General features: G+C 68.5%; 2 protein-coding genes across 5 annotated transcripts in view; one reads left to right on the top strand and one right to left on the bottom strand.

The window, feature by feature from the left end:
- SGCA (sarcoglycan alpha) overlaps positions 1-2,679 on the bottom strand; it is a 5,307-nt gene extending 2,628 nt beyond the window's left edge. For 3 of the 4 annotated variants that reach the window (XM_041426279.1, XM_041426280.1, XM_041426281.1), the window contains exons 1-6: positions 2,530-2,679; positions 1,895-2,044; positions 1,520-1,659; positions 1,375-1,447; positions 504-702; positions 207-369 (exon numbers count right to left, since the gene is read on the bottom strand). In XM_041426279.1, the coding sequence (XP_041282213.1) occupies positions 207-369; positions 504-702; positions 1,375-1,447; positions 1,520-1,659; positions 1,895-2,044; positions 2,530-2,569 (765 nt within the window). In that variant the 5' untranslated portion in view covers positions 2,570-2,679. The remainder of the gene's footprint in view (positions 1-206; positions 370-503; positions 703-1,374; positions 1,448-1,519; positions 1,660-1,894; positions 2,045-2,529) is intronic. The other variant, XM_041426282.1, reaches the window with a different exon arrangement.
- A 1,140-nt stretch (positions 2,680-3,819) lies between these two features.
- The window catches only part of PPP1R9B (protein phosphatase 1 regulatory subunit 9B), a 17,621-nt gene continuing 5,523 nt past the window's right edge, over positions 3,820-15,917 (top strand). The window contains exons 1-11 of the mRNA XM_041426250.1: positions 3,820-5,264; positions 5,450-5,626; positions 8,482-8,614; positions 8,703-8,823; positions 8,897-9,001; positions 9,218-9,353; positions 9,445-9,597; positions 9,679-9,732; positions 12,131-12,360; positions 14,164-14,288; positions 15,130-15,200. Coding sequence (XP_041282184.1) covers positions 3,993-5,264; positions 5,450-5,626; positions 8,482-8,614; positions 8,703-8,823; positions 8,897-9,001; positions 9,218-9,353; positions 9,445-9,597; positions 9,679-9,732; positions 12,131-12,360; positions 14,164-14,288; positions 15,130-15,200 — 2,577 coding nt within the window. The 5' untranslated portion in view covers positions 3,820-3,992. The remainder of the gene's footprint in view (positions 5,265-5,449; positions 5,627-8,481; positions 8,615-8,702; positions 8,824-8,896; positions 9,002-9,217; positions 9,354-9,444; positions 9,598-9,678; positions 9,733-12,130; positions 12,361-14,163; positions 14,289-15,129; positions 15,201-15,917) is intronic.

Genomic DNA, 15,917 nt, shown 5'->3' with positions numbered 1-15,917 from the left:
TGGGGGACAGGGGGGGACGTGGGGGACATGGGGGACATGGGAGGACACAGGGGGACAGGGGGGACACAGGAGAACGTTGGGGAACACAGGGTGACACAGGGGGACACAGGGGATTATAGGGAGACATGGGAGAACATGGGGGGCATGGGGGGACACGGGAGGACACGGGGGGACACTGGGGACACAGGGGGACACGGGGGTCTCACCAGGGTGAGGTTGCACCAGCGGATGGAGAAGTGGGGGGCGAAGGTGTCGTAGCAGGAGGCGAGGGGACGCTGGCCGCGGTGACAGCGGGAGCGGCTCTGCGGGGACACGGCCGCCACCAGGCACGGCGAGAAGGGGCTGTGGGAGCCCACCTGGACGTACACCCTGGCGACAGCGACCCCAAACCCGGCCCCGGTGAGGAGAGGGCCACCCTCACCTCCACCGCTGCTGCGAGGTGACCCCAAAACCCCCGCGGGGGACCCAGAGTGTCCCCGGGACCCCCCCGGCGCTGCCCGTACCCCTCTTTGCGACCCTCGATGGGCAGCGGGACGCGGCCACCGCGGTCCAGGGCGGAGGTGACATTGATGACGTGCAGGTCCCCGCGCTCCCAGAGCCCGGCCGCGGCCTCCAGGAACATCTCCCGCGCCGCCTCCGGCAGCAGCTCCTCCACGTCCCTGTTCCCCACCAGGAACTCGGCCTGGAACGGCGCCTCCCCACCTGCAGGGACAGGTGGCACCCGTGGGGACACCCCGTGGCCACCGCGGGGCCATCCCGGGGGGTTTGGGGCTCTCCAGCCATACCTGGGGCGGGGGTGACACCAGGAGAACACAGGGGACATGGGGAAACATGGGGGGACACAGGGGGACAGAGGGGACACTGGGAATGTCTCCCCACCTGCAGGGACAGGTGGCACCCGTGGGGACACCCCGTGGCCACCGCGGGGCCATCCCGGGGGGTTTGGGGCTCTCTAGCCATACATGTGGCAAGGGTGACACCTATGAACAGGGGAACACGGGGGACAGAAGGGACACAGGGGAACATGGGGGGACATGGGTGACATGGGGGACACAGGGGGACACGGGGGACACAGGGGACACGGGTGACATGGGGAATGTCTCCCCACCTGCAGGGACAGGTGGCACCCGTGGGGACACCCCGTGGCCACCGCGGGGCCATCCCGGGGGGTTTGGGGCTCTCCAGCCATACCTGGGGCAGGGGTGACACCGATGAACAGGGGAACACAGGGGAACATGGGGGACACGGGGGGACACAGGGGACATGGGGGACACTGGGAATGTCTCCCCACCTGCAGGGACAGGTGGCACCCGTGGGGACACCCCGTGGCCACCGCGGGGCCACCCGGGGGGGTTTGGGGCTCTCCAGCCGTACCTGGGGCGGGGGTGACACCGATGACGAGGCGCTGGCTCGCGGTGGCGAAGGTGCGCCGGTTGTAGGCCAGCACCTGAGGGGACAGAGGGGACACCTGGCATGGGCCAGCCGTGCTCGTGGCCCCCCCCCGGAGCCCGGGCCGTACCTGGAGGCGGTGGGTGCCCAGCTCGGGGGGCAGCGGGCAGCCGTACAGGAAGCCGGGCTGGCCGGGACCGCGCTGGGCCAAGCGCAGCCACCGCGGCAGGTCCGGCCGCTCCCACAGGTGGGCACGGAAGGTCACGGGGGCTGCGGGGACACGGGCACTGCCAGGGGGTCCCCACAAAGGGATCGCCCCTGGGGGTGCTGCTCCACTTCTGAGCTGGGACCCCAAACAGAGGGGAGCCCTCAAGGCGGAGCCCAAAGCAGTGGGAGCCCCAAAGGGGACGGACGGACAGACAGAGCGCAGCTGGGGGGTCCCGGAGGGGGTCGCTGGGCAATGCCCCCCCTTTTGCCATCCCCAGCCCCCCGGCCTGGCCCTCACCATCGTCATCCTCGCTGCCGCTGAAGGCCTCCAGGAACGGCTCCCGCTCCAGCTCGTGCACGAAGACGGCTCCGGTCTCGGCAGAGACGCGGAGCTCGGGGAGGACGTGGTGCTCGGGGACAGTGGCCGGGGACACCCCCAGGGCCAGGGCTGTGGCCACACACCGGGCTGGAGCCAGGGCTGCCACCGCGGCCCCTCCCTGCCTCAGTTTCCCCAGCGCCCACAGACCCCTGGGACTCTCGGAGGGGCAGGAACGTGTCCCCGCAGTGCCAGGTGTCCCCGCAGTGCCAGGTGTCCCCAGAGCGGGAGGAGGTTTAGTGGGGACAGGGACAAAACAGGGTCAGGGCTGGGGCAAGGCAGGGGACAGGATGGGATGGGGACAAGGGCAGGATGGCCCCAGCACCCTCCCCGGCCCTGGTGTCACACACAAGTCCCACTCATTGTCCCCGCAGTGTCCCAGCCCCCGTGGCACCGGGACAGGGTGGCTTTTTTTAGCTCTGGCACGTCCCAACCCCGTCCGCCCTGTCCTCCCCCCCTGCACCCCCTGTGTCCCCCCCCACTTTGGGGTCCCCCGTCCCCTCCGCTCCCCCCAGGTCCGGCCGTGTCCCCCGGGGGGTGACAGGGCTGTCACTCGCCTGCCAGCACCCAGAGCCGGAGCAGCTCGGGGCCCTCCATGTTCGCGGCGCCGGGAGCGGGGCCAGCGCTGATTGACGGAGGCAGCGGGGCCGGGGGGGCCCTCGGGGGGGTCCCACAGGGGACACCCCTCCACCGCCACCTCCTGTCACCAAGGCACGGAGCTCCGGGGCTGCCCAGGGGCTCCCGTGTCCCCCCGAGGTGTCCCCAGGGTGGGTTTGTCCCAGTGCCCCCACTCGGGGGTAGCGGGGTGGCCGGGGGGGGACACTTGGGGACACCTGGGGACAGCCGAGACCCCCCGGCATGGCCACCAGCGAGAGGGGAAGACGCGTGTGCGCTGCGTGGGGACGGTGACACGAGCGGGGGGCGCTGGGACAGAGGGGGGTGGCAGCGACGGGGACCTGGGGGGGGGCCATGGCAGCGGCGGAAGGGGAAGGGGAGGGGAGGGGGTGGTCGTGGGGGGCCGCCCCCCCGTGTCGCGTCACGCCTCGTCACGCACAAAGGGCCGGAGGTGCCGTGGGTGACACGGGGAGGGGACAATCACACATCTGCGGGGTCCTGCTGCCCCCTCACTGTGACCAGGGGTGTCCCCTGTCCCCCCCCTCCCCCCGCAGCAGGGACCCCAACACGGCCCCGGGGGTGGGGTCTGCCCCCCTCGCCCTCAGGCACCCAGTGGGAGGAGAAAAAACGCAAAAAACCACCCCAAAATATCCCCCGGCTGTGCAGAAAGGGGGGGGGGGGCACACTGTACCCCCTAGCCCAGGTCCTTGTCACAGTGTCCCCTCCTGCCACCACTGCCAGGGATGTGCTGCACCCCCGGAGGGGTTGAGGGGGACATCGGGGTCCTGTGGGGACACTGAGGGACAGCGGGGCCGGGGGGGCTTTGGGTGTGGGGAGGGGAGGGGGGGACAGGGGGGACACGCGGGGACAGAGCTGGGGGGTGGCACCAGCGGCCGAGCGGGCGGGGGGGGCCCCACACTGCACAGCGCGGCTGCCGGGGGGGCCCCGCCGCAGGGAGGGGACCCCGGTGCGGGCGCGGCGAGGGGACCGCAGGGGACGCGCGGGGGGTCCCCATGGCCGGGCTGCGGCGGCGGCGGCGGCGCTGAGGCCGAAGAGCGGCTGAGGAAGAGGAAGAGCGAGCGCTGCTCAGACCCAGAGGGCTCTGCGGGCAGCGGGGCGGGCAGAGCGCGGCGGCGGCGGCGGCGGCGGCGGCGGCTCCATCACCGGCGCGCAGAAAGGGGAAGAGGAGGAGGAGGAGGAGCGGCGAGGAAGGAAGGAAGGCAGGAAGGAAGGAAGAAGCGCCGCGGCGGAGGGGCCCGCGGGATGGCCATGGCCTGACGGCGCCGGGGCAGCGCTGCCCCCCGGCACAGCCCCCCGGCACAGCCCCCCGCCCATGGCGCGGTAGCGGGCGCGGGGCCCGGGGGCAGCGGCGGCGGTGGCGGCGAGCGATGCGGGCGCCGGGACCATGCTGAGGACCGAGGCCGGCGGGGCCGGGGGAGCCCCCTCGGCCGGGGGAGCGGCGGGGGCCGGGGGGCTGCGCAGCGCGTCCCCGCACCGGAACGCCTACGAGGCCACCATCCAGGCCCTGGCGCCCACAAAGGAGGCCGATGGCGAGGACGGCAAGAAGAGCCGCGGCAAGAAGTATGGCTCCAACGTGCATCGGATCAAGAACATGTTCCTGCAGATGGGGACGGCGCCCGGCCCCGAGGGCGCCTGCGACCTGGCCAAGGCCAAGGAGAAGCCGGTGCGCCTGTCCCTGCCCCGCGCCGGCAGCCTCGGCGACGGCGTGGACCAGGGCAGCCTCCTCAAGCTGGGCACCAGCGTCTCGGAGCGCGTCAGCCGCTTTGACTCCAAGCCCGACAAGCCCTTCTCCAAGCTGCAGGAGACCCGCAAGATCTTCGAGAGGAGCCCTCAGGAGAAGGCCACCAGCACCAAGCTGCTGCTGCGCAAGGAGCGCGCCGGCTTCCAGGACCGCAAGCTGGACGTGGTGGTGAGGTTCAACGGCAGCACCGAGTCGCTGGACAAGCTGGACGCCGACGCCGTGTCGCCCACCGTGAGCCAGCTCAGCGCCGTCTTCGAGAAGGCCGACCTGAGGAACAACCTGCACAAGGCGCAGGGCCGGGCGGCCGCGCCGCTCAACGCCAAGGCGGTGGCCAAGAGGCCCAGGGTGTTCGCGCCTGGCACCCGGGGCGACGGCCCGGCCGACGGCCACGCTGCCCCGGCCCGTGCCCGGCCGCCCGACGAGGAGAAGGCGGCGGCGAAGAGCGGGCGGCCAGTGGAGAAGGAGGCGGCCGCGCCGAGGGTGCAGGAGGTCTGCAAGATCAAGCCCGTGGAGGTGGAGGAGAGCGGAGAGGGCGAGGAGGAGGAGGAGGAGGCAGCGGCGGGTGAAGCGGTGCCCGCGCCCCAACCGGCCAAAGGGGACGAGGGTCCCGCGGCCCCCCGGCTGGACGGGGGCTCGGGGGCGGCCGCGGGCGAGGAGGGCGTCAAGGGCGAGCGGGCGGAGGAGGGCGATGGCTCCGAGGAGGCCAAGAAGGAGGACTTCTCCGAGGCCGACCTGGTGGACATAAGTGCCTACAGCGGGCTCGGGGAGGACTCGGGGGGCAGCGGGCTGGAGGAGGAGGAGGAGGCCGAAGGGCTGTACGAGCCCGAGTCGGGCTGCGTGGAGATCCCGGGGCTGTCCGAGGAAGAGGAGCCCGTCCCCAACCGCAAGATCCAGTTCAGCACGGCCCCCATCCAGGTGAGCCTGGCTGGGCACGGGGGCGGCTGAGCAGGGAGGGACGGAGGGAACCCAGGGTCAGGGGTGCCAGGGTGAGGGGTACCCCAGGATGAGGAGTACCCCAGGGTGAGGAGTACCCCAGGATGAGGGGTACCCCAGGGTCAGGGGTGCCAGGGTGAGGGGTACCCCAGGGTGAGGGGTGCCAGGGTGAGGGGTACCCCAGCGGGCTCGGGGAGGACTCGGGGGGCAGCGGGCTGGAGGAGGAGGAGGAGGCCGAAGGGCTGTACGAGCCCGAGTCGGGCTGCGTGGAGATCCCGGGGCTGTCCGAGGAAGAGGAGCCCGTCCCCAACCGCAAGATCCAGTTCAGCACGGCCCCCATCCAGGTGAGCCTGGCTGGGCACGGGGGCGGCTGAGCAGGGAGGGACGGAGGGAACCCAGGGTCAGGGGTGCCAGGGTGAGGGGTACCCCAGGGTCAGGGGTACCCCAGGGTGAGGGGTACCCCAGGGTCAGGGGTACCCCAGGGTCAGGGGTACCAGGGTGAGGGGTACCCCAGGGTGAGGGGTACCCCAGAGTGAGGAGTACCCCAGGGTCAAGGGGTGCCAGGGTGAGGGGTATCCCAGGGTGAGGAGTACCCCAGGGTGATGGGCAGCCCAGACTGGGGTGTGTGACCCCCACACAATCACCCCTTTGGCAGAGACAGAAAAAGGGGCTGGGGGTCTGTGTCCCCATGCCCTGTGCCCCCCATGGGACAGGGCTGCCTGCCTGTCCCTGTCCCTGTCTCTGTCTCTGTCCCTGTCCCTGTCCCTGTCCCTGTCCCTGCCCTGTGCTGGGGGAAGCAGGGCCTGGGCCTGGCTAACGAGCTAATTAATGAAGGGCCATGCCTGGACCCCCAAGCCCGCTGTGATGGGGACAGGTGGCCCTGGGACCCGCAGTGGGGGGCACGGCACAGCACCCAGTGCCACCCCACCCCCATCGTGCCCAGGCCGGGCCAAACCCGCTCCATTTTTTGGGTGGGGATGCCCGAAATGCCCCGGAGTGAGGGGCTGGGACATCCCTCGGGGTCGGGGCTCCTCCCTGCCCGGGGGTCCCTGGGGACAAGGTGGCGATGGGGGGGGGATGTGCCACCCCACCCCACCCCCTCCCCGTGTGCCCAAACCGGTGCCCAGGACGGTTTCGGGAAGTGGAGGCAGGGGAGGAAGAGGAGGAAGGGGAGGAAGGGAGGAAGGGGAAGTGCCTCGGCAGCGTGGCCGGGTGGGCGGCAGCACCCCCCGCTCTCGGCAGGGATCCTGCGGGGTTGGGGGTCTCCAGCCGGGATTTGGGGTGGGGGGGGGATAAAGGGGCCGTGCAGCTATTTCGGGGTGTGCCCGGATCCCCCCGACCGCAGGAGCAGCGCTTGCTTTGTGCCGGAGCCGGGTTATTTTTAGAGGCCGGCCTATATTCTGGCTCTGAGTCAGAGCGGGTGGGTGGCCCCACCTGGGACAGGGGACAGCCACCGCCGTGGCCCGGCCGGGGACAGTGCTGGCCCTGAGCTGGGGTGCCAGAGGGTGGCCTTGGTCCCGGGGGATGCAGCCAGCCCAGCCCTGGGGAAGGTGCCCTGGCCGTGGATGGGGTTTTGGGGTGCTCTTCTCACTCCATAGATGGGGATTTTGGGTGCTCTGCTCACTCCATGGATGGGGTTTTTGGGGTGCTCTTCTCACTCCATAGATGGGGTTTTGGGGTGCTCTGCTCACTCCACAGATGGGGTTTTGGGGTGCTTTGCTCACTCATATATAGGGATTTTGGGGTGCTCTACTCACTCCATGGATGGGGTTTTGGGGTGCTCTTCTCACTCCATAGATGGGGATTTTGGGGTGCTCTGCCCACTCCACAGATGGGGTTTTTGGGGTGCTCTGCTCACTCCATAGATGGGGATTTTGGGGTGCTCTGGTCCCTCCATCGATGAGGATTTTGGGGTGCTCTGGTCCCTCCATCGATGAGGATTTTGGGGTGCTCTGGTCCCTCCATCGATGAGGATTTTGGGGTGCTCTGGTCCCTCCATCGATGAGGATTTTGGGGTGCTCTGGTCCCTCCATCGATGAGGATTTTGGGGTGCTCTGGTCCCTCCATCGATGAGGATTTTGGGGTGCTCTGGTCCCTCCATCGATGAGGATTTTGGGGTGCTCTGGTCCCTCCATCGATGAGGATTTTGGGGTGCTCTGGTCCCTCCATCGATGAGGATTTTGGGGTGCTCTGGTCCCTCCATCGATGAGGATTTTGGGGTGCTCTGGTCACTCCATAGATGAGGATTTTGGGGTGCTCTGCTTACTCCATATATGGGGGTTTTGAGGTGCTCTGCGCACCCCTTGGATGCAGTTTTTGGGGTGCTCTGCTCACTCATATATGGGGTTTTTTGGGGTGCTCTGCTTGCCCCATAGATGGGGTTTTGGGGTGCTTTGCTCACTCATAGATGGGGTTTTTGGGGTGCTCTGCCCACCCCTTGGATGAGTTTTTTGGGGTGCTCTGCTCACTCCATAGATGACGACTTTGGGGTGCTCTGCTCAACCCAAAGCCTCTCAATTGGGGGAGGGGGCACGTGGGGGTGGAGGGCACCCAGGTGTTGGAGCACCCCAGCCCCCTGCCCGGGTGATGCTGAACCCCCCCAAACCCACTGTGGGGGGTGGGCGACCACCCCACCCAGCCCAGCACTGGGGGCACATTGCAGCCCCTTCCCCACATCCCAAACCCCCCCAGGACCCAGGGACAGGGCGGGGGGCACAGCAGGGGACCCCCACAGCCCCCAGGGACTTCCCGTGGCCAGGAGGACACGGTTCTGTCCCCTGCCCTGCTCCTCCCTGCCACCCCCGGCTGCCACACGGCTGGGTCCGGGGGTGTCACCGGGCTTTGTCCCCTGCCACTCGGCCCTAATTCCCTTTGTGGCCGGGCTTTATCCCGTGGGTGATCCCTAATCCACTCTCCCGGCGGCACCGAGGGGCTGGGGCCCCTCCAGGGACATCTGCCAGCCCCTCCCCAACAGCCCCCCGGGAGCAGGGCATGGCACCAGCCTGGGGACAGCAGCCTGGTGGCCCAGGGTGAGGTTTGGGGTGTTCAGGTCCCTTGTCCCCAAGCCATTCTCAATCCCTTTGTCCTTCCCCAGCTCCCCCTCGCTGTGGGGTTCTCTGGGGTCCCACGGGCTCGGTCCCACCCTGGGGGGCACCCGTGGTGTTTTCCCCCCCGGCTGAGCCCTCCCTCGTGCCCCCAGGTGTTCAGCACTTACTCCAACGAGGATTACGACCGCCGCAATGAGGACGTGGATCCCATGGCGGCCTCGGCCGAGTACGAGCTGGAGAAGAGGGTGGAGAGGCTCGACCTCTTCCCCGTGGAGCTGGAGAAAGGTGGGTGCTGCCCCCAGAGCCACCCCCGGGAGCCCCAGGGCACCCTGGAGGTGGCAGCCCGGCGGGACAGGGCTCTGTGTGCCCGCAGACTCGGAAGGACTCGGGATCAGCATCATCGGGATGGGCGCGGGGGCCGACATGGGCCTGGAGAAGTTGGGAATCTTCGTCAAGACGGTGACAGAAGGGGGGGCGGCGCACCGGGACGGCAGGTACGGCTGGGGACAGCGGGGCCGGGGGTGTCCCGGGGCTGGCCAGGGGCTGTGAGCCTGCCCTTGTCCCCAGGATCCAGGTGAACGACCTGATCGTGGAGGTGGACGGCACCAGCCTGGTGGGGGTCACGCAGAGCTTCGCCGCCTCCGTGCTCAGGAACACCAAGGGCCGTGTCCGGTACGACCCCAAAACCCCCCCCCAGGCCGTGCTGAACCCCGGGGATCCCTGCCCCACAGCCTGTCCCCACAGCCGCGTCCCCCATCTCCCCCCAGAGTGCCACCCTGGTGCCCTCAAAGTGCTCCCAGCCCCGCAGCACCGCTGAACCCGCCGCTCCCAGGACAGCTGCGGGGCTGTCCCCTGGGTGTCCCCCCCGTGACCCGCGGTGCCCCCCAGGTTCCTGATCGGGCGGGAGAAGCCGGGGGAGCAGAGCGAGGTGGCGCAGCTGATCCAGCAGACGCTGGAGCAGGAGCGGTGGCAGCGCGAGATGATGGAGCAGCGCTACACCCAGTACACCGAGGACGACGAGGAGGTGAGGGGACAGCGCCGCCAGCCAGGGGACACGGGCTGGGGGGGGGTGACACTGACCCTCAGGTGCCAACCCTGCCCTGTGCCCGCCGCAGACCGGGGAGTACGCCACGGACGAGGAGGAGGAGATGAGCCCCATGTTCCCCAGCGGGGAGATGGCCATCGAGGTGTTCGAGCTGGCCGAGAACGAGGACACGCTGTCCCCCGTGGAGATGGACCCCGAGAAGCTGGTGCACAAGTTCAAGGAGGTGAGGAGGGGCTGGGAGAGGGCAGGGGGTGCCCGGCCGGGGGGCTGTGCCCACCCCGTGCCCACCCCGGCTCTCCCACAGCTCCAGATCAAACACGCCGTGACCGAGGCTGAGATCCAGCAGCTCAAGAGGAAGGTGAGGGGGGGTCCTGCCTGTCTGGGGGTGGGGGACACCCTGACAGCTGCCCTGGCACCCTGAATGTCCTTCTGCACCTGCCCTGCCCGGGCCATTCCATGTCCTGCCTGTCACCTGGCTGTGCCATGCCCTGCCACGCTGTGCCGTGTCCCATCCCCTGGCTATGCCATGTCCTGCTTGTCACCTGGCTGTGCCATGCCCTGCCACGCTGTGCCGTGTCCCATTCCCTGGCTGTGCCATGTCCCATCCCCTGGCTGTGCCGTGTCCCATTCCCTGGCTATGCCATGTCCTGCTTGTCACCTGGCTGTGCCATGTCCTGCTTGTCACCTGGCTGTGCCGTGTCCTGCCACGCTGTGCCATGTCCCATCCCCTGGCTGTGCCGTGTCCCATTCCCTGGCTGTGCCATGTCCTACCTGTCACCTGGCTGTGCCATGTCACGCCACGCTGTGCCGTGTCCCATCCTCTGGCTGTGCCATGTCCTGCCTGTCATCTGGCTGTGCCATGTCACTCCACGCTGTGCCGTGTCCCATCCCCTGGCTGTGCCATGTCCTACCTGTCACCTGGCTGTGCCGTGTCCCATCCTCTGGCTGTGCCATGTCCTGCCTGTCACCTGGCTGTGCCATGTCCTGCCACGCTGTGCCGTGTCCCATCCCCTGGCTATGCCATGTCCTGCTTGTCACCTGGCTGTGCCATGTCCCATCCCCTGGCTATGCCGTGTCCCATTCCCTGGCTGTGCCATGTCCTGCCACGCTGTGCCGTGTCCCATCCCCTGGCTGTGCCATGTCCCATCCCCTGGCTGTGCCGTGTCCCACCCCGCTCCCCGGCTGTGCCACACCCCGTGGTGACACCGCTGTCCCCAGCTGCAGTGCCTGGAGCAGGAGAAGGCGCGCTGGAGGGCCGAGAAGGCCCAGCTGGAGCAGAGCGTGGAGGAGAACAAGGAGCGCATGGAGAAGCTGGAGGGGTACTGGATGGAGGCACAGAACCTGTGCCAGGCCGTGGACGAGCACCTCAAGGAGACCCAGGCCCAGTACCAGACCCTGGAGCGCAAGTGGTGTCCCCCCCCCTGCCCAGGCCCCCCGTCCCTGGGCACAGACCGTGACAATGGGCCGAGCCATCCCCTGGGCCGTGGGTCCATCCCCGTCTGTGGGTCTATCCCTGGCTGTTGTGCCGTGTCCCATCCTCTGGCTGTGCCATGTCCTGCCTGTCATCTGGCTGTGCCATGTCACTCCACGCTGTGCCGTGTCCCATCCCCTGGCTGTGCCATGTCCTACCTGTCACCTGGCTGTGCCATGTCACGCCACGCTGTGCCGTGTCCCATCCTCTGGCTGTGCCATGTCCTGCCTGTCATCTGGCTGTGCCATGTCACTCCACGCTGTGCCGTGTCCCATCCCCTGGCTGTGCCATGTCCTACCTGTCACCTGGCTGTGCCATGTCACGCCACGCTGTGCCGTGTCCCATCCTCTGGCTGTGCCATGTCCTGCCTGTCATCTGGCTGTGCCATGTCACTCCACGCTGTGCCGTGTCCCATCCCCTGGCTGTGCCATGTCCTACCTGTCACCTGGCTGTGCCATGTCACGCCACGCTGTGCCGTGTCCCATCCTCTGGCTGTGCCATGTCCTGCCTGTCATCTGGCTGTGCCATGTCACTCCACGCTGTGCCGTGTCCCATCCCCTGGCTGTGCCATGTCCTACCTGTCACCTGGCTGTGCCATGTCACGCCACGCTGTGCCGTGTCCCATCCTCTGGCTGTGCCATGTCCTGCCTGTCATCTGGCTGTGCCATGTCACTCCACGCTGTGCCGTGTCCCATCCCCTGGCTGTGCCATGTCCTACCTGTCACCTGGCTGTGCCATGTCACGCCACGCTGTGCCGTGTCCCATCCTCTGGCTGTGCCATGTCCTGCCTGTCATCTGGCTGTGCCATGTCACTCCACGCTGTGCCGTGTCCCATCCCCTGGCTGTGCCATGTCCTACCTGTCACCTGGCTGTGCCATGTCACGCCACGCTGTGCCGTGTCCCATCCTCTGGCTGTGCCATGTCCTGCCTGTCATCTGGCTGTGCCATGTCACTCCACGCTGTGCCGTGTCCCATCCCCTGGCTGTGCCATGTCCTACCTGTCACCTGGCTGTGCCGTGTCCCATCCTCTGGCTGTGCCATGTCCTGCCTGTCACCTGGCTGTGCCGTGTCCCATCCCCTGGCTATGCCATGTCCTGCTTGTCACCTGGCTGTGCCATGTCCCATCCCCTGGCTATGCCGTGTCCCATTCCCTGGCTGTGCCATGTCCTGCCACGCTGTGCCGTGTCCCATCCCCTGGCTGTGCCATGTCCCATCCCCTGGCTGTGCCGTGTCCCACCCCGCTCCCCGGCTGTGCCACACCCCGTGGTGACACCGCTGTCCCCAGCTGCAGTGCCTGGAGCAGGAGAAGGCGCGCTGGAGGGCCGAGAAGGCCCAGCTGGAGCAGAGCGTGGAGGAGAACAAGGAGCGCATGGAGAAGCTGGAGGGGTACTGGATGGAGGCACAGAACCTGTGCCAGGCCGTGGACGAGCACCTCAAGGAGACCCAGGCCCAGTACCAGACCCTGGAGCGCAAGTACAGCAAGGCCAAGCGGCTCATCAAGGAGTACCAGCAGAAGTGAGGGCAGCTCCCAGCGTCCCCTCGGGAAGGGACCTGTCCCCAGGGTGTCCCACTCCCTGCCCAGGCACCCCGTCCCTGGGCACAGACCGTGACAATGGGCCGAGCCATCCCCTGGGCCGTGGGTCCATCCCCGTCTGTGGGTCTATCCCTGGCTGTGTGTCCATCCCTGGCTGTGGGTCCATCCCCGGCTGTGGGTCCATCCCCATCCGTGGGTCCATCCCCATCTGTGGGTCCATCCCTGTCCCTGGGTCCATCCCTGTCCGTGGGTCCATCCCCGTCTGTGGGTCCATCCCTGCCCATGGGTCCATGCCTGTCCGTGGGTCCATCCCTGGCCGTGGGTCCATCCCTGTCCATGGGGCCATCCCTGTCACTGGGTCCGTCCCTGGCTGTGGGTCCATCCCTGGCTGTGGGTCCATCCCCATCTGTGGGTCCATCCCTGTCCGTGGGTCCATCCCCGTCCCTGGGTCCATCCCCGGCTGTGGGTCCATCCCCATCCGTGGGTCCATCCCTGTCCGTGGGTCCATCCCTGTCCATGGGTCCATCCCTATCTGTGAGTCCATCCCTGGCTATGGGTCCAGCCCTGTTCCTGGGTCCATCCCTGTCCATGGGTCCATCCCTATCTGTGAGTCCATCCCTGGCTATGGGTCCATCCCTGTCTGTGGGTCCATCCCTGACTGTAGTCCATCCCTGTTCCTGGGTCCATCCCTGTTCCTGGGTCCATCCCTGTTCCTGGGTCCATCCCTGTCCATGGGTCCATCCCTGTCCGTGGGTCCATCCCTGTCCATGGGTCCATCCCTATCTGTGAGTCCATCCCTGGCTATGGGTCCATCCCTGTTCCTGGGTCCATCCCTGTCCGTGGGTCCATCCCCTGGACACCAGACCCTCCCCAGGCAGCCCCTGTCCCTGTGCCCTTGGTGTGGAGCCCTTGAGAGGCTCTGACCGTCCGTGGGTCCATCCCCGTCCCTGGGTCCATCCCCGGCTGTGGGTCCATCCCCATCCGTGGGTCCATCCCTGTCCGTGGGTCCATCCCCGTCCCTGGGTCCATCCCCGGCTGTGGGTCCATCCCCATCCGTGGGTCCATCCCTGTCCGTGGGTCCATCCCTGGACACCAGACCCTCCCCAGGCAGCCCCTGTCCCTGTGCCCTTGGTGTGGAGCCCTCGAGAGGCTCTGACCCCTCCCTGGCATCCTCAGTGCCTGGGCACGGACGTCCTTCAGGCATGGACACATCCCTGAGGTGCCAAATCCTCCCTGGCACCCTCAGTGCCTGGCACGGACGTCCTTTGGGCAGGGACATATCCCTGAGATGCCAAATCCTCCCTGGCACCCTCAGTGCCTGGCACGGACGTCCTTCGGGCAGGGACACAACCCTGAGGTGCCAAATCCTCTCCTCTGGCTCTGGACACAGACCTTCCCTGGGCGTGGGCTCACCCTTGGGGAACCAACTCCTTCCCTAGGCTCAGACCCATCCCTGGGGTGCCAAATCCTTCTGGGCACCCTTTATCCATTGGCAGGGACCTTCCCTGTGGCATGGATCCATCCTGGGGGGGCCTGGAGCACCCTGGGACAGTGCAAGGTGTCCCTGCCCAAGGATGAGCGTGGAGCTCAGTTCCGAGCCCAACCCTGCCAGGATCCCATGATCCACGGGGCACCAGCTCCTTCTGAGCATCCCTGGGCACGGCCCATCCTCTGGGACCACCCCGGGCACCACAACCCGCCCAGCAGGGTCCTGCCCTGGCACCCAAACCCCCGGGATGTCCCCTGGCTGTGGGGACGGGCACTCACCCGGCGTTTTCCCCCAGGGAGATCGAGTTCCTGAAGAAGGAGACGGCGCAGCGGCGGGTGCTGGAGGAGTCGGAGCTGGCGCACAAGGAGGAGATGGAGAAGCTGCAGGAGAAGGTGGGCACGGGGCGCCGGGACGCGGGATGTCCCTGACCCCCCGCCCGGCCCCGCCCGGCCCCGCCGCTCCCGCCGCGCCAGCGATGGATCCCGGGGATCTGACTGAGCTCCGGACTGAGCCTCGGATCCCGCCCCGGAGCCTGGGGGATCTGCTCGCACCGCACCCTGCTCCCGGATCACAGGATCGCCCGGGATCATCGGCTCGGGATCGGCTCGGGCGCCCCGAGCCTCCTCCCGGGCCTGGATCCCGCTCTGGATCGCAGCGGATCTGCAGCTCTGGGGGGGCCAGAGGGGTCTCCCCGGGCGGGGGGATCCGCGGGATCCCGGGGAGCGGTGGCGGGCGGCTCCCGTTGGGATCCCATGCTGGTCATGCTGGATCCCCCACGGGCCCCGCGGATCCCGCGGGGCAGAGCGGATCCCAAAGGATCCCAAAGGATCCCGCCCGGGGGGTCGCGGGGGAGGGGCCGGCCCTGCCCGGCCGGGGGGCACCAGGGCACAGCGGGGAGGTCCCCAACAGCCAGCAGAACCCCCCCCTCCCCCACTCAGTCACCTCCATCACCCCCAAAATGTCCCCTGGCATCCCACAGAGACTCACCCAGCACCTGCCTGCAGCCCCCTCCCCATCCCGACCCATCCCTGTGCCCCCCGTGGGCCCCCCCAGTCACCCTGACCATCTCTGTGTCCTGTCCAGCCACCCTGACCATCCCCTCGACGTGACCCCCTCGCCCCCCCGGACACAGCTGGCGCCTGGCTGGACGCTGGTGGGGGTGGACACAGGACAATGTCCCCACCCCACCCCAAATGTGAGCCATGCTGGGGGGGGGACACTGGGAGCCCCCCCAGACCCAGCTCCTTCTCTTGGGACTCAGCGGAGCGCGGCCGGGGGGGCCCGGGGGGCTTTGCCCCCCCCCCACGGACTCGCCCCCAGCCCCACACCGAGGTGACCCCGGGACCATCGCCACGGGGGGGACCCCAAGTGTCCCCCCTCCCCCCTCAGTGCCACCATCGCCGGGCAGGGGGGACCCCCCCAGCGTTTGCCAACCCCACAGGGGGTGGGGGGGCACCAGCCCCACTGCCCCCCCCGGGAAGGGGGGGCTGCCTGGCACCCCTCTGTGGGGACATCCCGCTGCCCCCCCCCCAACCCCGAGCCCGGGGCTTTCGCCTTCCCCGGGCGGGGGGGACACACGGGGGTCTCCTCTGGGGTGGGGGCGATGCTCCCCCCCCTCTCACTGTAAATACCCCCCCCTCCCCCAAAACCACAGCATTTCTCTGGGGCTCGGACACCCCCCAAGCTCCGGCCGCCCCCAGCCGGGCCGGGGGGGTCCCTCCCTCTCAGCCGGGGCGGGGGGGGGGAACCCCTTTAATTTTCATTTCTATTTTGCCCCCCCCTCCTCCCCCCGCCCCCGAGTCTCCGACAGTAACTGGATGTGGGGGCAACTGGGAGCCAGAGCTGGTTATACTGGGAAGGGGAGGCGGGGGGGCGGGGGGTCCGGGGAGCGCGAGCCCCGGGGGGGGGCCGGGGTTATTTAATCTCACACGTGTACCTGTGGGTGTATATACTATATATAATGTACCTATGTACGCAGCGCTCCCGCTCTCCGCGCCCGCCGCGACCCCCGCCCCAAAAACGCCGCCTCGGCCTCCCCCCCCGCCCCAA

This window comes from Onychostruthus taczanowskii, unplaced genomic scaffold (genome assembly GCF_017590055.1).
Source record: "Onychostruthus taczanowskii isolate IOZ18803 unplaced genomic scaffold, ASM1759005v1 scaffold91, whole genome shotgun sequence".
Taxonomy (NCBI): domain Eukaryota; kingdom Metazoa; phylum Chordata; class Aves; order Passeriformes; family Passeridae; genus Onychostruthus; species Onychostruthus taczanowskii.
Note: the sequence above shows the minus strand (reverse complement) of the source record. Positions and strands in the feature narration are given on the sequence as shown.